We start from the raw sequence: 20,316 nt of genomic DNA on the forward strand, positions 1-20,316 counted from the left end.
TGCATTGTCTTTTTAAAAGACTGTTCTATGATATATGAGCCAGGATCAAGAATAAGACTAGCAACAGAAAAGTAGCTAAATTAAAAGAATTTCAGAATACTTTAAGATTGCCATTTAAGTTGGTAAAGTGAGAGTAAAATATGCTGAATCTCTGCTTATAGCAATACTGTGTGCCTTTTTGCTATTAACTTCTAAACATTTAATTTTGTTTTCTCAGCATATAGGTTCTCTAAACTAAAGGCTAATCTGGACAGGGTGCTTGAATTTTTGTTCTTGTTCTATTCTAGGAGGTATTTTTATCCTTCTTTGCCTCCTAACCCTTCACAACTGCTAAATTTGTAGTATTTCAGGGCCTGTTCTCTTTTTGGAAGAATAAGCTACTGACCTAAATTAAGGCCCCCCCAGGAGAATCACTCTTTGGTCCTTTAGAAACCCGAGGACACGATGTATATAAAAAACAGAAAAGGGAGATCACACTACTATTGAGATTTCATTTCTTAAACTCTAATATTAAGTTTTGCAAACAACTAAATTCCCAAACGATTAATGAGATTTAGCTAAGGGGCACAATCATGTCTAATTCATGAATTTGTGAATTATTTAAGCACTCTGAACTTCTGATCATTTTAAACAGCAATGACTCACAAATACTGGTTTTATTAGGGAAAGAAGAAGTTTGTCATCAATTGTCCAAGCGGACTTTTTTTGAGCATGCTAATTTGCCTTTTTTGTGTTAGTAAGTTATTGCTATGACAGTAACCAGCTATTTTCTCAATGCTCCCATTTCAGATGTTTCAGATGTGCTCCAGTTAAAAGTAAGCTGTCATTTTACAGAAAGAGCAGAATCTTTCTGTAAGATACGGTCTGTAGAATCTTTATCATAAGATGCAAACTCCACAGGTGAGAAATGTAAAGGGGAAAGTAAGGTTTAGAGAGGTTCAATTTTCGATTTTTTTATTTTTATGAAACAGGAAGCTGGAAGATAATTTATCAAACAATTTTACAAACCTTGAGAGTGTATTACTCAGGGCTCGTGCTGGGTGCTGAATAAAATCCAAGGACAAGTAAGACACTGTCTCTGTCCTGAGATAAGAAAGAAGAAAAAGTGTACAACTCACTAGAGAAAAAGAAAATGTGTTCAGTGCCATAGTAGGGATTTAAGCATTGTAGAGAAGAGAGACATTAATTTGTATCAGTAGTACTCAAGACTTTTATTACAACCATATTGTTAAGAATTGACTCTAAGTGAGTCCAGATTACAGAAAAAGACTGTAGGTTGGATAAATGCAGAATAGCTGATTGGAGCCTTTTAAGAATACAGAAACACTTTTAGGCTTCTTGTTTGACTCTGCAGAATCTTTGCATGCCTCATGAATGCATTTAATGTACATTCTTTTAAAAAATTTAAAATACAAATACACATAAGTATAGTTAATGAGTTATTTTCTCATCCATCAGCTTTGATTTGTATATCATTAACAAAATACTGTCTCAGAATGAAGTAACTGCTATTGAACATTTTTAAGAAGTCTCCCAAAGGGAATCAAAATTTCAAAGAACACCATAGGATAGCTACTATTTTATAAAACTCCATCCTTAACAGATAATCAATCATTTCAAAGATCACTGATAGTTGGAGTTTTGAAAATGACCATGGCAGCTCTAACCACACCCATATAAACAGGACTACAGGGAATTACACATGGCAGCAGGGCAGAGCCCACAGCAGCAGGGCCGAGCCCACAGCAACAGGGCAGAGCCCACGGCAATAGGACGGAGCTCACGGCAGCTCAGCATAGCCACTACAGGCAGGCAGTGATTAGACTGCCTCCTTGCTGGGCAGGACAGTGCAACGGATACTCATAAATAAAGTGCTATCTCCCCGGGATAGAGCACCTGAGGAAAAAAGGGGTTTTATGAGTTCTGCTGCAGCAGACTTAAATGTACCTGCCTAGCAGCCCTGAATAAACAACAGAGCTCACAGCTCAGCACTTGAGCTCCTATAAAATACAGACTGTCTCCTCAAGTATAAAGTATAGACAGTCTCCTCAAGCAGCTCCCTGACCCCTGTATATACAGAGTCACCTCACAAAGGACTGATCAGACTGACATTTGACGGGCATCATTCAGGGACAAAGATAGCAGAAGAAGAAACTAGCAGCAACCCTCATGGTTCCGCAGCTGCTACAGGTGTACCCCAGGCAAGCAGGGCCTGGAGTGGACCTCAGTAGTCCTACAGCAGAGGGGCCAGACTGTTAGAAGGAAAACTAAGAAACAGAAATACTTCATCATCAACAATCTGGACGTCCACTCAGAGACTCAATCGGAAAATCAGAAACTACTCAGATGACAGGTGGATAAATCCACAAAGATGGGAAGAAACCAGCGCAAAAAGGAGGAAAACACCTGAAACCAGAACACCTCACCTCCTACAAGGGACCACAACACCTCACCAGCAAGGGAACAAAGCTGGATGGAGAATGAGTGTGATGAAATGACAGAATCAGACTTCAGAAGGTGGGTAATGAGAAACTTCCGTGAGCTAAAAGAACATGTTCTAAATCAATGCAAAGAAACTAAGAACCTTGAAAAAAGATTTGAGGAAATGATAAAAAGAATGGAGAAGTTAGAGAGGAATATGAGTGAATTGAAGGTGCTGAAAAACACAACACGAGAATTTCATGAAGCATGCACAAGTTTCAACAGCCGAATTGACCAAGCAGAAGAAAGGATATCAGAAGTCGAAGATCAACTCAATGAAATAAAATGAGAAACCAAGATTAGAGAAAAAAAGCGCAAAAAGGAATGAACAAAGTCTCCAAGAAATGTGGGACTATGTGAAGACACCTAATCTACATTTGATAGGTGTACCTGAATGTGATGAAGAGAATGAATCCAAGCTGGAAAATACTCTTCAGGATATTATCCAGGAATATTTTCCCAACCTAGCAAGGCAGACCAATATTCAAGTCCAGGAAATACAGAGAACACCACAAAGATAGTCTGCAAGAAGAGCAACCCCAAGGCACATAATCGTCAGATTCACCAGGGTTGAAATGAAGGAGAAAATACTAAGGACAGCCAGAGAGAAAGGTCAGGTCACCCACAAAGGGAAGTCCATCAGACTCACAGCAGATCTCTCAGCAGAAACTCTACAAGCCAGAATAGAGTGGGGCCAATATTCAACATCCTTAAACAAAAGAATTTTCAACCCAGAATTTCATATCCAGCCAAACAGAGCTTCATAAGTGAAGGAAAAATAAAATGCTTTGTGAACAAGTACTCAGAGATTTTGTCACCACCTTGCCTGCTTTACAAGAGCTCCTGAAAGAGCCACTACACATAGAAAGGAACAACCAGTACCAGCCATTCTAAAAACATACCAAATGCTAAAGAGCATCAACAAAATGAAGAATCTGCATCAACTAATGGGAAAACAGTCAACTAACATCAAAATGGCAGTATCAAATTCACACGTAACAATATTAACCCTAAATGTAAATGGGCTAAATGCACCAATCAAAAGACACAGACTGGCAAATTGGATAAAAAACCAAAACCCATAGGTGTGCCATATCCAGGAAACCCATCTCACATGCAAGGATACACAAAGGATGAAAATAAAGGGATGGAAGAAGATTTACCAAGCAAATGGAGAGCAAAAAAAGCAGGAGTTGCAATTTTTGTCTCTGATAAAATAGACTTTAAAGCAACAAAGATCAAAAGAGACAAAGAAGGCCATTACATAATGGTAAAAGGATCGATACAACAAGAAGAGCTAACGATCCTAAATATATATGGACCCAATACAGGAGCACCCAGATATGTAAGGCAAGTTCTTAATGACTTACAAAGAGGCTTAGACTCCCACACAATAATAGTGGGAGACTTTAACACTCCACGGTCAATAATAGACAGATCAACCAGACAGAATATTAACAAAGATATCCAGGACTTGAACTCAGACCTGGAACAAGCAAACCTGATAGACATTTACAGAACTCTCCACCCCAAATCCACAGAATATACATTCTTCTCAGCACCACATCAAACCTACTCTAAGATTGACCACCTAATTGGAAGTAAATCACTCCTCAGCAAATGCAAAACAACTGAAATCATAACAAACAGTCTCTCAGACCATAGTGCAATCAAGTTAGAACTCAGAATTCAGAAACTAACTCAGAACTACACAGCTTCATGGAAAGTGAACAACTGGCTCTTGAATGTTGGCTGGATAAACAATGAAATGAAGGCAGAAATAAAGAAGTTGTTCAAAACCAACTAGAAAGAAGACACAACATACCAGAACCTCTGGAACACATTTAAAGCAGTCTCTAGAGGAAAATATATAGCAATAAGTGCCCATATGAGAAGAGTGGAGAATTCCAAAATTGACACCCTAATGTCAAAATTGAAAGAGCTGGAGGAGCAAGATCAAAATAACTCAAACCCTAGCAAAAGACAAGAAATAACTAAGATCAGAGCAGAACTGAAGGAGATAGAGACACGAAAAACCCTTCAAAAAATCAATAAATGCAAGAGGTGGTTTTTTGAAAAGATCAACAAAATAGACAGATCACTAGCCAGATGGATTCAAAAAAACAGAGAGAATAACCAAATAGATGCAATAAAAAACGATAAAGGGGAAATCACCACAGATTCCGCAGACATTCATACCATCTTCAGAGAACATTACAAACAACTCTAGGCACATAAACTAGTAAACCTGGAAGAAATGGATAAATTCCTGGACATCTGTGTCCTCCCAAGCTTAAACTAGGAGGAAGGTGAAACTATGAATAGACCAATAACAAGGTCTGAAGTTGAGGCAGCAATTAAGAGCCTAAGACACACAAAAAAACCCAGGTCCAGTTGGGTTTACAGCCGAATTCTACCAGACACACAAGGAGCAACGGTTACCATTCCTTCTGAAACTATTCCAAACAATCCCAAAAGAGGGAATTCTTCCCAATTCATTTTATGAGACCAACATCATCCTGATACCAAAACCCGGCAGAGACTCAACAAGAAAAGAAAACTTCAGGCCAATATCCATGCTGAACATAGACACAAAAATCTTCAATAAAATACTGGCACGCGGATTACAACAGCACATCAAAAAGCTTATCCACCATGGTCAAGTAGGATTCATCCCGGGGATGCATGGCTGGTTCAGCCTACGGAGGTCTATAAACGTAATTCACCACACAAACAGAACCAAAAACAAAAACCACATGATTATCTCAATTGAAGCAGAGAAGGCCTTTGACAAAATTCAACAGCCCTTTATGCTAAAAACCCTCAATAATCTTGGTATTGATGGAATGTATCTCAAAATAATAAAAGCTATTTATGACAAACCAACAGCCAATATCATACTGAATGGGCAAACACTGGAAGCATTCCCTTTGAAATACGGCACTAGACAAGGTTGCCCTCTGTCACCACTTCTATTCAATATAGTACTGGAAGTTCTAGCCAGAGCAATCTGGCAAGTAAAAGAAATAAAGGGTATTCAAATAGGAAAGGAGGAAGCCAAACTGTCTCTATTTGCAGATGACATGATAGTATATCTAGAAGACCCAATTGTCTCAGCCTAAAAACTCCTGAAACTGATAAGCAACTTCAGCAAAGTCTCAGGATATAAAATCAATGTGCAAAAATCACAAGCATTCCTATACACCAATAACAGACTTAAAGAGAGCCAAATCAAGAATGAACTGCCATTCACAATTGCTACAAAGAGAATAAAATACCTAGGAATACAACTAACAAGGAACGTAAGGGACCTTGTCAAGGAGAACTACAAACCACTGCTCAACAAAATAAGAGAGGACACAAACAGATGGAGAAACATTCCATGTTCATGGTTAGGAAGAATCAATATCGTGAAAATGGCCATACTGCCCAAAGTAATTTACAGAATCAACGCTATCCCCATCAAGCTACCATTGACTTTCTTCACAGAACTGGAAAAAATCACCTTGAACTTCATATGGAAACAAAAGGGAGCCGGCATAGCCAAGCCAATTCTAAGCAAAAAGAACACAGCAGGAGGCATCACACTACCGGACTTCAAACTATACTACAAGGCTACAGTAATCAAAACAGCATGTTACTGGTACCAAAACAGAGAAATAGACCAATGGAACAGAACAGAGGCATTGGAGGCAACACAACATATCTACAACCATACAATCTTGGATAAACCTGACAAAAACAAGCAATGGGGAAAGGATTCCCTGTTTAATAAATGGTGTTGGGAAAACTGACTAGCCATGTGCAGAAAGCAGAAACTGGACCCCTTCCTGACACCTTACACTAAAATTCACTCCAGATGGATTAAAGACTTAAACATAAGACCTGGCACCATAAAAACCCTAGAAGAAAATCAAGGCAAAGCCATTCAGGATATAGGAGTAGGCAAGGACTTCATGACCAAAACACCAAAAGCATTGGTAGCAAAAGCCAAAATAGACAAATGGGACCTAATCAAACTCCACAGCTTCTGCACGGCAAAAGAAACAGTCACTAGAGTGAATCGGCAACCGATAGAATGGGAAAAAATTTTTGCAGTTTACCCATCTGACAAAGGGCTGATATCCAGAATTTACAAAGAACTCAAACAGATTTACAAGAAAAAAACAAGCCCATTAAAAAATGGGCAAAGGATATGAACAGACACTTTACAAAAGAAGACATACATGAGGCCAACAAACATATGAAAAAATGCTCATCATCACTGGTTATCCGAGAGATGCAAATCAAAACCACATTGAGATACCATCTCACGCCAGTTAGAATGGCGATCATTAAAAAATCTGGAGACAACAGATGCTGGAGAGGATGTGGAGAAATAGGAACACTTTTACACTGCTGGTGGGAGTGTAAATTAGTTCAACCATTGTGGAAGACAGTGTGGCGAATCCTCAAAGACCTAGAAATAGAAATTCCATTTGACCCAGCAATCCCATTACTGGGTATATATCCAAAGGACTATAAATCTTTCTACTATAAGGACACATGCACACGAATGTTCATTGCAGCACTGTTTACAATATCAAAGACCTGGAACCAACCCAAATGCCCATCGATGATAGACTGGACTGGGAAAATATGGCACATAGATACCATGGAATATTATGCAGCAATCAAAAACGATGAGTTCGTGTCCTTTGAAGGGACATGGATGAATCTGGAGAACATCATTCTCAGCAAACTGACTCAAGAACAGAAAATGAAATACCGCATATTCTCACTCATAGGTGGGTGATGAACAATGAGAACACATGGACACAGGGAGGGGAGCATTACACACTGGGTTCTATTGGGGGGAATAGAGAAGGGACAGTGTGGGGGGGGAGCTGGGGAGAAATGCCAGATGTGGGTGAAGGGGAGGAAGACAACAAATCACACTGCCACGTGTGTACCTATGCAACTATCTTGCATGTTCTGCACATGTACCCCAAGACCTAAAATGCAATAAAAAAGAAAAAGAAAATGAATTTGAGATAAACTGTAAGTCCATACTCAGGTGAATTATACTGGCTTTCTTTTTGGCATTTATACCTTTTGATTTTGTACTGAATCATTTCTAAAGGGATTGATACCAATTGGGAAGTTTAAAGTAGATGCATATATTTTCAATTAAGTAATAAGAAAAAGCTAAATATATAGGGAGGAAATATTTAGAAGTAAAATATCATGCCCTTTGGCTTATATATTCTGAAATTATTTTAGATAGATTTAGATAATTCTTTCTACAAAGATTTGCTGAAGTTCATTTAAATCTCATTAGAGGAATCACAGTTGCCATCTTTGCATTAATGACCAGTAAATCAAGATTTTAATGTGTAACTTAGAATTTCAGAGTTTTACTGTCCTCTTTCATTTATTCATTTCTCAGTCTGTGTTATAAATTACCTTTCACTTTTTAACAACTGATGAGTTTCCAATTTGTCTGTACCATCTCTTGTTTCCTATTTGCTGTTGTTTTTATGTTGTTAAAATGAAGTGAAAATAATTTGTATTAATTGCTTTTTTAGATTCTCTCATAATTATGATGCTAGTGACTATACAATTTGTAATATTTAACATAACCTTAGTAGAACATATATATTAAGTATTATGTTGTCCTGTTGAATTTCTCCAAGTTCTTGTTAATGTCTCTACTTATCACTAAATAGACTGTGTGCTGGAAAGCTCTGGGGGTATAAATCACATAGACCACAATGTGAATGCACTCTGTGGAGTTATGCCAACAGCAGCATCTACCAGAGTCAGAATAAATATACATATCACATTGCTTAACATTAGTAACTAATGAGTTGCTATGGTTCTATGGGTTAGTTTGATTTCAAAATGGTGTAGCTTCTTAGTCTACAAAGTGATAAACCTGTATGAATAAATTAAGCACATCTCCCTAGAAGCTTTATATCTTAAAATATATCCACATAATGTGTTTATTGAATCACTCAGCATAGACTTTTGAAAATATAGCCTAATTGAAACAGTTCTACTTAGAGCTTGTAAATGATTTTAGGTGTAGAAATCCATAGTTACATCACAAAACACTTAATGTGGTATATACACTCACTCACGTGTACACAAGCCACACAACAAAATTAGGGAAGAAATTAAGCCTCTGTCTGTAAACATGTGCATGCAATTAACATGGTAAAAAGGAGCAATAACTGTAGTAAAAATGATTATTCCTATATTGTTTTATTGAGGAAGTGATTTTTCTTACTTTATACTCTACTGGGGACAGACAGGTTAGCAGGCAGATACTTTTCAGTTAGAGAATTCCGGGGATGGTCCTGTAGCCATTGCGGTAACCAGCGATTATTGTTATCTCTGAGAATTTTCACCTGATACCTGCATGGGTTGGCCTTGGTTAAAATTAGGGCGTATGCCTGATCTCCTTTCCTTCCTCTGTTTACACACCTGAGTTTTCCACACCTAATTTCCCTCATTTTATCCTCTGGCTGCATACAAAACTCATTTTGAGAATCTCAAGGAGGCTCTACATTTAAAAAATATCTGTTTTCTCTTTCAAACCTTTTCCTTCTTTGTTCCACTCTCTCATGCCCTTCTGAGCAAGCTATCCTGGTAAACTAGACCTCTTGGTGGCTTATACTGAATTAATGTAATTGACACCTATTCTTGTTATTGTTCAGCTAGTTTCAAGTAGAGTTCACCAATGGGAGACACCAGCAGGAAATTGGAAGACAGGAGGAAAGAAGGTTGGCTATGTTTCTTTTCTGCACCAGGTTATGTCTCTGGCCATAGTTGTGCTCTCACGATTATAGGTTTCACAAGGCAGCCTATCCTCGTAATTCTATCTTATTGGACTCTAGTGAAACCATTTTCTTCCCTTGTTCCTTAGCCCTAGGGTAATGATGACTCCTTGCTGTTACCACAGTCTGGATCCTTGACCAGCCCTTGTTTCTTTTCTTTTTTCTTTTTTTAAATTTTACTCTAGGTTCTGGGGTACATGTGCAGGTCATGCAGGGTTGTTGCATTGGTACATACTATTTCTGGCATTTCTCCCCATGTTATCCCTCCCCACCCTTCCCATCCCCTGCTGTCCCTCCCCTAGCACCCCTATAACTCCCCACAGTGTGTGATGCTCCTCTCCCTGAGTCCATGTGTTCTCATTGTTCAACACCCACCTGTGAGTGAGAACATGCAGTTTTTGGTTTTCTGTTCTTGTGTCAGTTTGCCGAGAAGGATGGTCTCCAGATTCATCCAAGTCCCTACAAAGGACACGAACTCATCATTATTTTATGGCTGTGTAGTATTCCATGGTGTATGTGTGCCACATTTTCTTTGTCCAGTCTATCATTGATGAGCATTTGGATTGGTTCCAGGTCTTTGCTATTATAAATAGGGCTGCAATGAACATACGTGTGCACGTGTCTTTATAGTAGAATGATTTATAGTTCTATTTTCTTAATCTTAATCCAGCTGTTCCTTCTTAGAAGTTAATTTGGTCTCCTGAGTTTCTATATAACTTATGAATTATTTAATCATAGGATTTCAGTTTGGCTGCTCTTAGTTGTGTATGAGTCTGTCTGCCCTACTAGTGAGGCATGAAGCACATTAAATTTGTCTTTGAATTCCAGAACCTAACAGAGTATCTGACATGTGATAGAAGCTCAGTACATATTTGTTAAATGAACGAATAGGTTAACATGACTGTTACTCCCTGAATCTTCTCTTAGAAAACTCCTAGAGCCATTCTAATGCCCCCGCTTTTTTTAAAGACGGAGTCTCACTCTGTCGCCCAGGCTGGGGTGCAGTGGTGCAGTCTCGGCTCATTGCGACTCTGCCTCCCAGGTTCAAGTAATTCTCTTGCCTCAGCCTCCTGAGTAGCTGAAAACCACAGGCGCTTGCCACTATGCCCAACTAATTTTTTGTGTTTTCAGTAGAGACAGGGTTTCACTGTGTTAGCCATTTTTATGATTCCTTGCAGTGGTTTTAGAAATCACTGTATCTTTTTTGAATTTCTTCACAGTTCTCCTCTAAAGAGCTAGCTAAGAAATATCCTACTAGTATTACTGAATATTTCATGTCAACATTAGAATTATGGAGAATTACAGCAACTTATCAAAAAAGAAATTAAATAAAAATCACTCACTTTGAGTTCTCCCTAAGCCATCTTCTTCCTGCTTGTGCTCATTGCTTGAAAGAGAATTAAGCAATTGTGACCTCCTTCATTTTTGTGTTTTTTCCCTCTTTGCCAACCTCCATTTGGTGCCCTGTTGTCCTGCAAGCTGCCTATTTGAGTCTTTTGAATTAAGAGTTTAGAACAGAAGGCCCCTTTTCTCTACGTGAATATTAAATTATCAAAAGACTCTGTGTAAAGAGAATTCACCCTTGTGTGTTTTTACAATGTTTCCTTTCCCCTCTGTGTAAGAAAGATTTAGAACACCACTTTTTTTCTTCCACATACCCTTGGACTTGCATAGGCTACAGTTATCAAGCCATATAATATAATAGGCCTAGAACCCTTGAATGGCAGGTACTAAATAGATGTAAGAAAGGTTTTATTTATTATCATTATCTTATAAAATATAGTGCTTATTAAGCATAATTAAACATGCAATATGCTAGGTATGTTGAGGTTACTGGGTTTCATAAAAACAAAAAAAATTTCTAGAAGTTAGATGTCGGAGAGATATATTTTGTAATTAATCAGGTTTATTAAATAAATGCACAAACCATTTTAATTCATAATATGATAGTATGCAACTGACAAATTCTTTGTTTCATTTTGAATATTAAGGAGTGAGCATATTTTAGCCAGACTTTAAGTGATATAATGAATGCAAGTAAATTGTATTCTTTTAGCTAGTAAGCTCTAAAAATTAAAAATCAATTGACTAGAAGATATGCATTATGTAGTCAAATTTGTTAATAAATGCTAAGTAAGGTGATCAGTTGAAAGATGACTTTTTAAAAAAATGTGCACAGTTTTTATTATTTAAATATGCAACTTTAAAATAGTTTTTCAAGGAAAGTGAGAGTCATGTTAATTTGGGGTATGAATATTTATACAATAATATATTAATATTATTAAGAGAATAGACTAGACATGGTGGCTCATGCCTGTAATCCCAGCACTTTGGGAGGGTAGGTAGAGGAACCACTTACGGACAGGAGTCTGAGACTAGCCTGGGCAGCATAGCAAGACCCTGTTTCTAAAAGAAAAAAAATAATAAAATTAAAAAATAAATGTATGCCTAATTTCTTTCTTCTTATTATTGGCAAGTTGATACTTTTAAAGGTAATAGGGATATATAAATTCCAAAGAGTGAAATAATTTCTTATAATTCACACACTGGAGTTAAAAGAAAATAAATGTACACATTCACTTTATAGAATTTGTATAGTTAAAATAAAAAATTAGATTTAGTAAATATGGGGAACAAATTGCCAGAGTCTGTATCAGTTGGTCACTTCCACTGGTCTTTGAAATATTATCTTGGGGAAGATCTAGATGTTCTGGGGATCTGAAGCATCTACAATATTGGGTCCCTTTCAAAGAAAAAAATACAAAATTATGAAAGGAGAACTTAGTTCAGGATCTTACAAAGAGCCTAAGCCAGAGAAGGACCCTGAAAATTAGGCTTCATTAGCTTTAGGGTAAGTCTGTTTTAGGTTAGGTGATGAGTCAATGTGAGTAGTGTGAAATACTTCAAAACAAGGAAATGATTTCTGTTGACTAAATGTTTGTGTGAACTGTAAATATTTTGCAAGTTTTCGAAAAAAGTATTTGATACTCTATGCATTTTTATGGATTAAAAACATATTTTTTCCCATAGAATCTAAGGTTACATTTTAAAATTTTACTTAATTGTGACAGAAGCTAGGCTGGTTCAGATTAAGACCCATCAGCATCCTAGATGGGGTGCCCTAACCCTTACATGCTTATAAGTAAAATAACACTAAACCATAAAACCTGAAACTTACATGGATGTGCTTAAATGAATATAGCTTCTCTTTCTGTTATAATTTTCTATTTTAAAATTCTGTAGTGGTATATAAAACAAAAACTTTTCTCATATTGTTCCCTGATTCTCATTACCCTTGATTTATTGCCACCCTAAGTGCCTACTTAATATGCCCTAAGCGGGACATCATCTGTCAGGCAAGTAATTGGCTGCAAGTCTGCTTCTTGGCACTACTTTTTCAGAGTCTAATTCTGACTTGTCATTGCCCTTTTTCTTTTTTGTATCTTATTTTACTCTCTCAACTTAATTTGCGTGATGCTAATTTAAGTTTACATGTGCCTTGCAGTAGATTGAATTGAGGTTTCTGGTTATTCAAATATGTTGTAAAAAAGGAGTAAAAACATGTGAATTGCTGTTACAAGACACTCTGATCCCCTTTAAGCTATTTTTCCAATAAAATAAATATATATGTATTTTTTACTCCAAAGCGATATGCCAATTTCAAGGACGAACCTACTTTGAAGGAGAAAGAAATACGGTCTATTCCTCTTCTGGAGTATGTGTTCTCTATGAGTGCAAGGTAAGAAGACCATTCATGGGTCTTTCAAAATTGTCTCTATTTATAAACACAATAAAAGTTTCTTGACTAGCTCACACTTGAAATATGTTTTTCAAATTCTAATGCAAAGAGAAAATTCACAGTATCAATTATAGTTCGAATATAAAGAAATTCTCATTTTTTTCGAACATGTAAATTAGTAAATTAGTGGTTGAAAAATCATTTTCCCAATAAATAAAAATGCCATTTTGTCAAATTAAAGCCTTGTGAAGTTGTCCTATATTTTCAAATTCAAATCAGCTCCTTATTTGCTGTTGGGAGGAAAATGTAGGTGAAGTTAGACTTAGCTTTTTGTCACTCATGATTTTGAACCATGTTGAGAAATATTGCTCGGTTCAATTAAAAGCAAAACAAAAAGCTACCTAACTAAAATTAATTGTTGGATGGAATGAGACTGATGTTGTTCTAATTCCCTTTGGAAGGATTGTTTTAAATTAGATAAAGTGGAATTCCTTACAAATTCACTTGCCAAGGTTTCTGAAGCAAATGTGATTCATTTGAACTTTTGCTCTTGACCTACTACTAATTGAAAAACTAAATATGTTTCACAACACTTCATGTTTGCCCCTTGTAAATTATAATATTATATTTCTTGACCCTAGTATTACATTTCAATCCTTATTCCATATGAAGGAAACTGTCTCTATATAAAATTTCTGCCTTGGGTTTCATTTTTATTTGATAGTTAATTTTCCTCTTTAAATACTTTCTGTACATGGGTTTGGGAAATGATTTAGTATGTATAAATTATGTAGAACATTAAAATAGTGATATATGCTGCTGGCACCACCAATAAACTGTGAGCATCTATATGATTGCTAAGGGTGAGGGAAAGGAAAATCCTGAGAATTTTGCCAAGACAAATTGAATCTGAAAGAAGCTATCCACTTATGCATCTTAATTTGGAAATCCTTTGAGATAAGCAAGGAGGAGATGCAAAGAGGCAAGACTGTGACAGATTTGATTTCTAGAACATGAAAGCTCTGATTTCTTCATGCCCATTATAAAGTGTCCTAGCTGCTTCTTTTAGTTTTAAATCAGCTTTCCAATGATGTAGGTTCCCATCAAGAGAATAGAGGCACAGGAACATTAAAATGAATTACTCAACCTGTATTTCAAGATGATGGATTTTCCTTTATCAGCATCCCTACACCAAGGCTGTTGTGAGTAGAGTAAGTCCCACAATAGATAAAGGAATTGGAAGACAAAGTGAGATCTAGTAAACTCCAAAATGAGAAAAGGGACTCAGAGAAGCTACTTCAAGGAGGGGGGAAAACTTTTGCCAGCTGGCTTCTATAGTAATCTCTAACATTAAAATGTGGGCTCTAAATTTAAAAATCTTGAGGGCATTTGAATTTTCTCTACTTCTCTCTCTCTCTCTCTCTCTCTCTCTCTCTCTCTCTCTCTCTCTCTCTCTCTGTGTGTGTGTGTGTGTGTGTGTGTATGTGTATCTTATTCACTTTACCAGAATACGTCTCATAATACTGATAATTGTGGTTTAGAAATGTACTGGTATAATTGCCTATTGGATTTTAAAGTTGCTATTATATAAAATTGTTTGATTTTAAATAGGTTCAGTTAGAAGTCTGCAGAGAGGCAACACTGCAGGTGCTCAGCAAATTTTAGATAAATGAATGAATGTTACCTTCTATTTGCTCAAACAAAAGGTACAATTTTTTACCTTCTAATGCTGCACCATCCAGTAGAAATATGATGCAAACCACAAACATAATTTTTGTTGGATCTTTTTTATTTTTTGAGACTGAATTTCACTCTGTCACCCAAGTTGGAGTGCCGTGGTGTGATCTTAGCTCACTGCAACCTCTGCCTCCCAGTTAAAGCGATTCTCCTGCTCAGCCTCCTGAGTAGCTGGGATTACAGGTGTCCATCACTATGTCCAGCCAATTTTTTATATTTTTAGTAGAGACAGGGTTTCACCGTGTTGGCCAGGATGGTCTTGAACTCCTGACCTTGTGATTCATTTGCCTTGGCCTTCCAAAGTGCTGAGATTACAAGCGTGAGCCAGGCCTGGACCAAGTTTTTTTTTTTTTTGGTTTCCCCTGTATATCCAAAATATCATTTCAATGTGTAATCAATATGAAATGTATTAATAAAATATTGTACATTCTTTTGTTATACTAAGTCTTCAAACTCTCATGTATATACTTTGTAATTACAGTGTAAAAGAGCCACATGTAGCTAGTGGCTATTGATCGGAGAGCACAGCTCTATCAGATCATCATAAGCTTTTGTACGAAGTTCTTCACTTTAAGGACTTTCACAGTTTCTTTTCCCTTCAAGGCCCTTAGCTCCCGTATTTACAGTGTTACATAATTGACAGCTCTCTCACACATCCATTCTCTGGGCTGTCAGTTCTAGTCCCTGTTTTTTATTTTTTAATGGAGTCTTGCTCTGTCACCCAGGCTAGAGTGCAGTGGCATGATCATGGCTCACTGCAACCTCCATCTCTCGGATTCAAGCTATTCTCCTGTCTTAGCTTTCCAAGTAGCTGGGATTACAGGTGCCCATGACTGTGCCCAGCTAATTTTTGTACCTTTAGTAGAGACGGGGTTTAACCGTCTTGGCCAGGCTGGTTTCAAACTCCTGACCTCGCTATCTACCTGCCTTGGCCTCCCAAATTGCTGGGATTACAGGTGTGAGTCACTGTACCCAGCCCGTCTTTATTCTTTTATTGTCAGTTTTGTGGCTTTGAAAATATGTCCTGGGGTCTGTGACTTTAATAGTAACAGAAAAACACTGTGGTTTTAAAAATCAGATTACCAGAACTGATTTCACTACTAAACCAAGAGAAGACTAGCATTTGACTCCACTGTATACATGTCTCCTGCTGCTTTCTTGACAAAAGCTTATGATTTAGGTAAGGTCCTTTATATAAATGAGCCAGGAAAAGGCAGATATTGAAATGTGTACTTCCATGAAAGCTTTCCCTGCAGAACTGATACTACAAATCTAAGTTATTAAGCAGTAGTTAAAATGGAAGCTTGCAAATTGCAAGAGTTATTTAATTACTTATATATTGGTTAGCATAATATAACATAGTTAATGACCCTTGTGTTTAGGAGATTGGAGACCGACAGTATAGAAAACAAATGTTTGCTCCTAAGGCAGGGCTACTTTAATTGTCAGAAAAGTATTTTGTATTTTGGTTTCTCCTTGGGAAGTACTTAATCTTTTCATTTCCAGAACCACAATTATTTTACATTGATTTTTTCATTTATTTAAGAAAAATTTTAAAGTGTCAATTATGTGCCTAAAAATGTGCTAGACATTAATTTACAAGAGACTTGAATCCTGCCCTCATTTTCCTTGTAGTTTTATGGGACATAGTCAGTATTTTTACCAGAATCATTTGTGAGATGATTTGTGTAACAAAACCTTATAAGAAAACTGAAATGTTTCAAAAGCTCAATTTTAATTTACTGTTTTTTTCCAAAAGCTGTTGATATAATTCAAACTGTGTCTTTTCCACAATTGTCCTCTGGGCTTACAAATGTATTTTAAAACTAGCAAAAATTTCCAGGATTACATAGATGTTTGGCAAATTATAAACATGGCTGCAGTGGGGCAGAATCAGTGTGGCTGATTTCTATTCTAAATACTTGCTCATTCTAAAGGCTTTTCAGTTGGGATTTAATACCATTTTGGAAGAGAGCCCATGACCCGTGCAGAGGTCCTCAGGACAAAAATTTTCCTCTGATCTTAAAAGAGCCTTCTCAGATGCTGGATCTGGAAACTTCTTAGCAAGTCCTAATGACAAAATTTGAAGCATTTCTTTTGTGTTGTCTAACAGGACCAGACCATGAAACTTGTTGAGAGTTCAGGCTGTCCAGCTTTGGACTGTCCAGAGTCTCATCAGATTACCTTGTCTCACAGTTGTTGCAAAGTTTGTAAAGGTAAGACTTTTTTGGAAAGTAAAATTTATGTGCAAGAGTCATTCTAGTAGGCTAGTATAACTGACATGAAGTAGAAACTCTTATAAGTGAATTATTTCCATAGACTAATAGTATTTCCCTATATGCTCTCCTGATTTGACACAGAGAAGCACAGTAGGTAGTCATGAAATATTTACTGAACTGAATTAAAACCAAACTACTCCCATGCATTTCTGCAAGGTATCTTGAACTTGTCTCAAGCTTTGGATCTCTAAATTCCTTTCTGTGTGCTGGCTCGGAATCAACACAGCTTTACTAAAGAAAGTTACACAACAATATTGAGTTAGTTATTTTATTGGCAGTTACTGTTTCTTGGCAAGTGAGTTTTGTTTGTTTATCATTTCTCCTCAGCTTCTTTTTATAACTTACCTATAATACTTTCCCTTATTGTTACTTCAGATCCCTCTCTTCTCGATTCTACTCTCAATTCTCACCCATAGGTTTCTGGACTACTGAGAAGAGACAGGCCATCAGACATACATTGTTTGTTCTGTGTTGCCTCTGATATGACAGGCATAATGACTAGAACTAGTAATTAGAACGGACTACGATTATTAGTTCAATATAAGTAGGAGGGACTTTGATGATTAGTTCAAGATAAGTTCAAGAAACTAACTGCCAGAAGGCAGTGAATTTCCATCACTAAAGGTTTTTAAACTAGGTATGTTATTATAGATTCATATATTAAATTAAAGCATTGATTATATGGAACTCTTTAAGATCCTTGCCAATCATGAAATGTATGCACCTTCCTGTATTATATTGGAATTATATGCTTGTGAATCCATCTTCTGCATTAGAAAATGCATCTTGTGGGCAGGGCTGAGTCTTTATGTTCAGCTCTATATCCTTAATATCTTGTATGATATCTGGAATGTAGTTGGTACTTATAACTGATGTAATTGGTGCTGTATAACAAATTGCCCCAAAGGAGCTACTAGTACTTGTTTGAATAATGACCTTTATGTTGATGCAAAATGAAGCTTAAATAGAAAAAGTAAGACAAAGAAACATTATGAAATGTATACTATTTTGTTTTCTTTTAACCTGCTCTATCAAAAATGGGCATAGTCTCTGATAGATCCTGGATCACCCACTCCCATTTTTAGCAGGGTGGTATAGTTTGGTTTTGTTTTTAGTTTTTAAGTTACTTTTCCATCCACTCAATAGAGAGTTTTTAAATCTCAGTTTATGTGAGGCTCTTTAGGAATCACAAGATGGTTTAAGACATGCTCTGCCCATCAAGGAGCCTCCAGCATAACTCTGCAAAATAAGAAACACTTCTAAAAAGAACTATGATTATAGGGACATATAATAAGGACCATAAGAGTTTTCACCCTCACAGTACCAGAGTCAGTGCGTTACACAAAGCATGTGTGTAATTTTATATGAATCAAGAATGCTCTTTGGATTTGGGCCTCCCAGTTTGCAGCTTGACTAGAGTGTTTTTGGCATCCAAACATGGGTAGGCCATATCAGTGTTTCTTATACTTCAATATACATATGACTAATTTCAGGATATTATCAAAATGCAGATTTTTATTCAGTAGGTTTAGGGTCAGGCCTAAGAATCTGAGTTTCTAAAAAGAAAAAAACTCCTAGGTGATGCTGTTGCCGATGGCAAGCAGGACTACACTTTTAGTAGTTCTCTGTTGCTGCAAAAATCACTATCTATTGCTGCTCCAAAACTCAGTGATTAACGTAATAGGATTGTGGGTCAGGAATTCAGACAGGGCTTGGCTAAGTGTTCCCGTGGTGTTAACTGAGGTCATTCAATGCTGTAGGGCTGGAAGCTGGGCTTGGCTGGGAGGTGCAAGATGGCCTCGCTATATATTGGTCACCTTGGTAGGGATGCTTAGAAGGCTGAACACAGCTGGTGCTCCCTCTCTCTTTACGTAATCTCAGGACTTCCTCCCATGGTCTCTCCAGCAGGATAGTGATCAGACTTCTTAAATAGTGGCTCAGGCTTTCAAAGACTAGGTCTGGAACTGGCAACACATCACTTCTATCATACACAATTGGGCAAAGCAGTCACAGGCAGCCCACATTCAAGAGAAGGGAAAATAGACCTCACCATAGATAGGAGTACTGAAAAAGTGTGCCCACCTTTCATGGCTATTTTTAATAGACATTAAACGTGTCCAAGGGCTACACTGAAATTACAGAAATGAATAGCATAGAAGTTAGTCAAAGTTGGATAAGATAAGATTTGGGTAAAGAGCTGAAATAGGGCCTTTAAGATATCAAGAGAAACCTTAACCACATCTATTTCTTTATAAAAGAGTCCTGATATATTATGAAAAGCAAGTTAATAAATGGAAAAGGCTAATACAAAAATTGTGTTATATTTACATTATTTACAGTTAAAAAAATTAATGTGCTTACACAGCATACTTAAAAACACAATGATAGACTGTATCATGACGGATACCCCTCCATCTGAGATTCTGATGTAACTGAATAAGATGGGTGGGGCCTTGGCATTACTATTTTTAGAAACTCCCTGATAAATTATTTTTTGCAGCTAGGATTGTGAAACACTGGCTTAGATAATCCTCAAACTGAAATTGGACAGTTGGCCCTTCTTGAAATAATTAGAACCATTTTTAATAAAGATTGCATCAATTTCTGGCTTCAAATTTGTAAAATAAACTTGTTCTACTAGCATTTCTAACTTTCAACTAAAATAAGTCAAATTTTCAAGGCTTAAATTTTTAGTCAGCTTCTAAAGATATGTTGTGACAAATTCATTTTAATAAAATTGGCCTCCTGTTTCCAGGCCTATTTGTGTAGTGCTAAAGATGGTGTGTTCACATTGGAAAGAGTGAGTTGTTGGACAACAATTAGTAAATGTTCACTGAGGGCAGAGCATGAGATGAAGTGTTGACCTTTTCACTAGAGGCTCAGCCAGTGGTTAGAAACTAAGCTGCACACCGAAGTCAGGCTCCAAATCACTAGACACTAAATCAAAATCACAGTGTTCTACATACGCTGTAGCTAGCCATCTTCTGTAGTAGCAGATCAGAAGAAATGTAGCAGAAAAGGTTTCTGCTTTTTTGAATTAGCCCTTTCAAGGAAGCTTATAACAGATTACCACGTGATAGAGATGAAGTGACCCAGAGAGGATTCTGACTTAGATTCAGAAGTAATGTGGATAACCTTTATAGCCAGTCCTTCTGGTTCTTCTTCTCCTCCTTGGCAACCACTTTGTCTGCCTGCAAGACCATTAAGCCTTATTCACTAGATGTCCCTCTTCAATTTGTTATTTACTTCATCTCAACTC

The 20,316-nt window shown here is 37.0% G+C and overlaps 1 protein-coding gene across 1 annotated transcript in view; it reads left to right on the forward strand.

The window, feature by feature from the left end:
- The window catches only part of NELL2 (neural EGFL like 2), a 396,829-nt gene that overhangs the window by 160,070 nt on the left and 216,443 nt on the right, over positions 1-20,316 (forward strand). Inside the window, exons 11-12 of the mRNA XM_035255757.3 lie at positions 12,950-13,041; positions 16,892-16,994. Of these exons, the coding sequence (XP_035111648.1) occupies positions 12,950-13,041; positions 16,892-16,994 (195 nt within the window). The remainder of the gene's footprint in view (positions 1-12,949; positions 13,042-16,891; positions 16,995-20,316) is intronic.

Source organism: Callithrix jacchus, chromosome 9 (genome assembly GCF_049354715.1).
Source record: "Callithrix jacchus isolate 240 chromosome 9, calJac240_pri, whole genome shotgun sequence".
In the NCBI taxonomy this organism is placed as follows: domain Eukaryota; kingdom Metazoa; phylum Chordata; class Mammalia; order Primates; family Cebidae; genus Callithrix; species Callithrix jacchus.